Genomic DNA, 6,753 nt, shown 5'->3' on the forward strand with positions numbered 1-6,753 from the left:
GTCTCCACATTTTTCACATGCTCTCTCAACAAGTGAGCAGTTTGTGCAGCGCCGGCTCCTGTTCTGTATAAAATAATCCATATGTCTGCTCATCCGGAGCGGGGGATCCCATGCCGTTTCTGGGCCATACGTCAGGCTTTTTATGGGCTTCAGATGAGGCATGATGAAACCGAATCAGGTCATGCCAATTGATAGACATTCTCCTCAGCTATCACATGCACACACAGTCCTTTTAAAGTGCACTGAAAAGACATCCCCCCTCCCTCCTTACAGCCGTATAGTAGCCCCCCTAGAAGCTGTCATCATATTGTTCTCTTAAATATTTAACTTCCTCAAGAGATTGAGCTGTAATATAAGAAATTATCCCTGTAATGCCCGCTGACTGCTACAAACAGATGTGAAATGTCAGGGTAGATCCAGACTGTAATCAGCCCCCCTATAGACACGATATCATATTCTTCAACTGGGGTCAGACGCCTTGCTCTCTTTTTTCATAAAACCCCTCAGATTTGTCGCAAGGTGGTGTTATATGGGCTGTGGAGAATTATTAGTCCAAGGACACATCTTTTTATTGGAATCCTGAAGGCTTTACAAAGCAACAAACCGCCTTACAAGGCCCAAGTTTCTCCACAACATGAGTTAAAGTCTGCAACAACAAAAAAGCCGGTTGTGAAGTTAAAAGGTTTAAGTTAAAAGTCGTCTTCTGGTTGCTTTTTTTTTTTTTTTTTTTTTTTTTTTATCAGTTGAGGAGATCTCGCTCAACAGCTAATGGGAGTTAAGTTTCTATCTTCTCACTGCTGAGTGCAACTTTAGCCGGCAGTGATTCATCACTCCGGCTCATGTCACTCACTTCCTAACGTGGTCAGGCCTGCAAAGTCCCGAGCTGCAGACGATCATCTGATGAAATATCTTAAGAGTGATATTCTAATTTTAAAATGTATCTTAACAGAAGCAACAGATTCTGTGTTGTGGATTTGTGAATGTATTCTTCCAGCTGAAGTTAGTATCAATGCAGATGAAGCTAGAAATACCCTTCCCTGCTCTCAATAACTGGCATCAGATGTCTTCCCGGTGTATCTAGTCCCGTAAAGAGAAAGGGGATTCAAATAATCCAATCTTCTCCTACAATAATGAGCCAACCTCGCCTGAGAGGGATGACCCTTTGAGGCTGAAACCCATCATTATGGGTTTAGCCCACTAGGCATGTGTGTGTTGGTCTGCAAGGTGGCCACCATCAGGTAGTCTGCTGGGCCCGGGCCCTTCAGCCCTGGAGCCAGGGGGGCCCTGGAGCAGGCAGAGCAGAGACACGGTGGCCTGACTGATATTCATGTGAGCCGGGGTAAGTGTAGCCTTCAGGCAGTGCAGGGCGCTGGAGCGTTACATTTCAGAGAACTGAGGGGCAGAATCGAACTTGGAAAACTAAGCTGATGTTGAGTTCTGCCTCGGTGTCATTATGCAGCAAAATGTGTTAAACTGAAGAAAATAAATTAGTCTTTTAAAAATAAACATATTTACAACTTACAGTACAGTTGTGAGTTTGTAAAGTAGACCCGATATTTGTATGCAATTAAAGAGTGCATTTTCAGCTCTAACTCAGTTTCTATAGAAGCTGCTGTTCTTAATGTTTTACACAACACCTAAAGACATGAGCTTCCATCTGACTGCATGAAAATGATGTGAGAGCATGGTCATTAAACCCAGGCCTCCATCCAATAGTTAAAAAGCAAACACACTGAGTGAGAAAGCATTGCTTATTGACATACATTTAAAAAATAAATAAATGAAGGACATTGTGATAATGATGAAACACCAGTCCAAAAAAAATGGAGGAAAAAACATACAAGCATCAGTATTGCTGCAGATAGTAAATGTGAAGTGATTTAGAGTCTGAATCTGCAAAGTAATTTTTTTTTTTTTTTACCAGGAAAATCTCATTTAGATTAAAAATCTCACTTACAAGACTGAGATTTGCAAATGTCAAATATGTAAATAAAAATAATCTTTGGGAGCAGAAAAGTAATTAAAACATTCATTATTTTTCCCTCCAAAATGTAAATCCAAGCCTAAACTGGAAAAATAGAACTCAAGTAAAAGTACTTCAGACTTCCTGATTGAATTACTTATATTTCAAATGTGATATGAAATATTTTTTATTTAAAACCAAATTATTGTTTCAACAATATGTAAAAAAAAGAGTTTAGACTGAATGGAGGGAAGAAGTGACAGTAATAAGAGGAACTAAAAGGCCTCTTATTGTGAAGGGCTTTACACTCCATTCACTGGACATGATGAGGATTTCTACAGAAAAGTTGTTGCTGTGAGAACAGGCTCCTGTATGACAAAAATCCTCTTTGTCTGCTCCACAGATAATAGAGCAAAATGTGGCCTGAGGGAGATAATTTGTTCCCAGATCTTCAGATGGCAATATTTTCATTTGAGCCCAGGAGGGGATCTCTTCAATTGCCAGCCTCCATTGTGTTCCAACATGGGGCACGAAAGTCTTGTCAATTAATATTTCTTTTATTCCAGACCACGGAGCGCCTGAGTGATTTCAATTATACACCAATTAAGAGGTGTTTCCTTTTATTTACAGGCTTTGATTCCGTGCAGATCCATATTGTTTGAACGTAAGACAGAAGCCGGGTGTTAAATCATTCGAACATTTCCTCGGCTTCATGTTTTCTCCTCGATTGCAGCTTTCTGTGTGTGTGTCCCGGGTCACAAGCACAACAAAAGGACATTACATTCTGTCCCAATACAGAAAAAAAACAAATCCCATTACCGGGATTCACACACGGAACAGGCTGTGTTTTGCGTGACAGGACTTTGTGAATAGTTAGAGACAGGTGGAGTATGATTCAGCCAACAGGTTAACATCAAACACTCACAGTCTGAGTCAGGTCCAGCCCAGACAAAAAGCTGAACTTGTGAACCTGTTGGAAGTAAGTTAAAGGTCTGATTGCTTGTTGGAATGGGCCGATTGGAAGTGACAAGCGGAAAATGTCTCTGTCTCACACACTTTACTGCTTACAGCCACTTGACTTCAGATTTCCTGACAGGTCTAAAAAACATTTGGGTTTATCAAACACTCTCTGGGGCAACAGAAAATGTTTGAGAACTTCATCAGGATATTTTTAAAGCCTTTTTTTTTTTTGCATCTGTGAGTCAGTGTGTGAGGAACAAAAAGAACAGCATGGGGCTGAAAAATATATTGAAAATCTACAAAAACAAGGATGAAGTTATAGTATAACAAGCAATAATTCACTTCTTGAAGGCTACGGTGAATAACAAGGATGTCATTCAGCTTTAAAAAAAATATTGTATATTAAAGTAAAACTGACAAAACAATAGTCGGAAGACACAAAAGTGTATGGACTGCTATCAAATATAGTCCCATTACAGTAATTAGAGGAATAAGAAAGACGTCTTCATTGGGAAAAATTAAGAAAAGGTGTAAAATAACTTTTTAAAAAAGCCACAGATATGAGATAAATATATTGTGTTTAAAAATAAAAGGATGAATCAGGCATCAGATTTTAAAACACAGAGTTCAAACAGCCACGGTTCATTCTCTGATTTTCTCTCTCTCAAGAACACAAGTAGGAGAATGAGTCATAAGATGCAATCATGGAGTTAAAATAGATGACTTTTATTCAAACATCAACATGAGTTTAAATAAAACAGAAAACACAATTCAGTCTAAAATACACGGCACGTTTCTTCTTATGAAAATAATTTCTGTACAAAGGTGTCCTTTTTTTTTTTTACAAAGACACAGAGCAGCTACAATAAGTATGACAAAAACATATTAGAAAAGTACACAGTCATGTTTTTTTACATGTGAACATTTTTGTTGCCAGTTGATAGACAACCCAATGAAAATATGGCACTTTGGGAGCATGACCATTTCTTTACAAAGCACCAGATAACAATATGATTCCCAGTTAGGAAGCTCAGCCCCAGTGCTAGATTCAAATCGAGGCCTACTAAACCAGTTTATGGAGCATGCTCCCAAAGAAAGATGAATGTTAACATTGAGTGATAAAATACTTTTCCAGTTCACACCTCAGTTCCTTCCCGGTTGTATATGAGGTTATTCACACTGAAATGGTTGGTCAAGCTCTGTACTGATGTGTAATAGTTCATTCTGTTGTTTTCAGAGTTCAGAGGGGAGATTAATGAGGGCGAGTACGAGCCCAGTCCGGACATGCCCCCCTCTCTGCTGTGACTCAGTCCGCCGTGATGCCCGGAGCCGTACTCCCGCTCCCCTCCCCGGGACACCTCGCTGCCGCTGCCCGCCAGCAGCGCGTTCACGCTGGACACGAAGCTGCCGAAACACGGGCTGTGCTCCGCGGAGGGAGACGGCGACGACTTGGGCTCCGTGGAGGCCGGGGAGCCGTGCAGACTGGGCGGGGAGGAGCTGACGAGGCTGGCGGTGTCGGAGAGCTTGTTTTGCGGGCTGTCTTCTGACTTCACCGGGAGAGAGGTGCTTTCAGGGCCGGTGATGTCTGATCTCCTCTTCCTCTTCCGCCTGAAGTTCCCGTTATCGAACATTTTCTCACAGTTTGGGTCCAGCGTCCAGTAGTTTCCTTTACCTGCAAGACAAGAGAAAGGGTTAAATGTCAATTTGCCAAATTCACAACACATGATGATTTTGACGTTAACTATATTTCTAATCAAAAATGACAACTGACACCTAAAGTGTATTTAACTTAGTAGTGTGAGTTTATCTAAAAGAAACTTTTTTTAAATGAAATATCTCATGAATGATTCATTTTTGTGTAAAGTTCACACTCACCAGGGTCATCCTCGTCCCGTGCCACTTTTTTGAAACAGTCGTTCAGAGACAAATTGTGACGGATTGAATTCTGCCATCCAGCTTTGCTCTTCTTGTAGAAAGGGAAGTTCTCAGCCACATACTGATAAATCTGGCTGAGAGTTAACTTTTTGTCCTGCGCGTTCTGAATGGCCATGGCTATCAGCGCAGAGTATGAATAAGGTGGTCTGACCATCTTAAAGAGTTCCTGCTGACTGGATATGGACAGCCAGCCCAGGTCTGCTCCACCAAACCCGGTTGGAGGAGGCGGTAAGAACTGCCTCTGGTTGGACCCGTATCCGGACTGGATGTAGGAGGTGCCGTTGTTCCCTGGGAGGTACGGAGAGGAGTTGATGCTGGGTCCATTCAGCCACAGGTACGGGTTCGCGGACGGAGAGGTGTAGTCTCCGAGGCCGTAGCTGGAGGGATGTGTTGGCGGCCTCTGAGGGTGGTGGTGGAGGTTCTGTTGGTATACACCGTAGTTGTCGCAGTACACGGCCATGTCCAGGATCTCCTGCGCGCTGTGGTGCTGAATGGGGCTGGTCTGCTGGTTTGATGGTTGGTGTCCAAAAGCGTTCATAATCCGCCCGAGACAAATTCCCAAAACGTGATTTCAGAGTGAGTCTCTTCCTTAGGACTGAACTCATCCTCAGAGGGAGGAGTATTTATGCGCAACGCGCGGAGACGCTACAGGTAGCCCATTGAAGAGAAGTTTGGGGATGGTCCCACCCCTCTTTCTGTCCCACTACAGACCCTCACCTCCCTATCAAAAAGCATCGATACTGCCTTCAACTGCGACGCTGAGTCTCGTGTTATTTAAAGGTAGATTATCATTAAAGCATGTTAGTGACATATAACTATTGCCCGTGCGTAATTACGCACAAGCCTTTTTTTGGCAAAAAAAATTTCACATGACACTTTTTGATTAATTTATTATGATGATGTATTGAATGTCAGCTGACAAATGAATACTAACATTTTTATTTTTGCCTGCACTTTTTGTCAGGATATAAAAATTAAAACTACAATTCTGATTTTGATCTCACTATGGTGATCTTTCGCATAAACGGCAAACATCTACCCTACATTTACAAACTAACAAACTCTGAGATAATCTGACTCAGAATATCAGTATATTTAATATTATGTGTAAAATTGGCTACTTTTTATGAGCACTTCTAAGGAACTATAAATACTTGTTTGACTATAGTCTAACAATCCCCTTGTTTTCGTGCACTGGTTGTGAACATGTCAGAACTTGTTTAACTTTCTTCACCATAGTGTCAAACCCAAACACCGAGGACCCGCGAGTTTGTAACAAGTCGCATTCACTTTAGAGACATTCGTTTGCAATAAACATTGGACGAGTGCCGTAAGTTTAGTGTCAACAAGTGACTCGTGGAAAAAAAATACCCCCAGCAGGCTCACCTTTTTTTTTTTTAAGTCATAAAGACACGTCTGTCTTGTAATTACGTCATCCATATTTTAACATTTTACAACTTTAAATAAAAAACTGTTCGACAGATTTTTCTCTCTAAACCTTTCAGTGAGGGAATACATAGTTTTACTTTTTGAAATAATTGAAATTGCAAATAAAACCTCTCTCCTTTTTTACATAAAAATGTCGAATGCTTCGATGGGGGCGATTAAAAATAGACTTAACTTAATACTTCAAAATACTTTTGAGTTGTCAAGTAGTCTTACACAGAAGCTGCAATGTGCATTTATTGTCCTAAATATGTATCGTATTCGTAGGACTATGCAGTGAGCACATAGTTAATTCTAAGGATAAAAAACAGCTCAGACTTTTTTTTTCTTTTTCACCAGGGATCCTGGTGGTTTCTGGAGCCGACCTCTGGCAGGCAAATGGTGAGAGTTTCGATGGAGGGGAGAGAGGAAGAGGCCACAACAGCCGAGCACAGCGATACTTTAGTTGC

The 6,753-nt window shown here is 41.2% G+C and overlaps 1 protein-coding gene across 1 annotated transcript; it reads right to left on the reverse strand.

Annotated features, from left to right (window-relative positions):
- Positions 1-3,633: 3,633 nt before the first annotated feature.
- foxi1 (forkhead box i1) lies at positions 3,634-5,539 on the reverse strand. Its single transcript, XM_020644708.3, has 2 exons — positions 4,799-5,539; positions 3,634-4,595 (listed from the first exon to the last, which is right to left on the reverse strand). Exons 1-2 carry the CDS (start codon positions 5,394-5,396, stop codon positions 4,060-4,062), a joined length of 1,134 nt encoding a protein of 377 aa, XP_020500364.2. The 5' UTR covers positions 5,397-5,539; the 3' UTR covers positions 3,634-4,059.
- Between the last annotated feature and the right edge of the window lie 1,214 nt (positions 5,540-6,753).

Source organism: Labrus bergylta, chromosome 21 (assembly GCF_963930695.1).
Source record: "Labrus bergylta chromosome 21, fLabBer1.1, whole genome shotgun sequence".
In the NCBI taxonomy this organism is placed as follows: domain Eukaryota; kingdom Metazoa; phylum Chordata; class Actinopteri; order Labriformes; family Labridae; genus Labrus; species Labrus bergylta.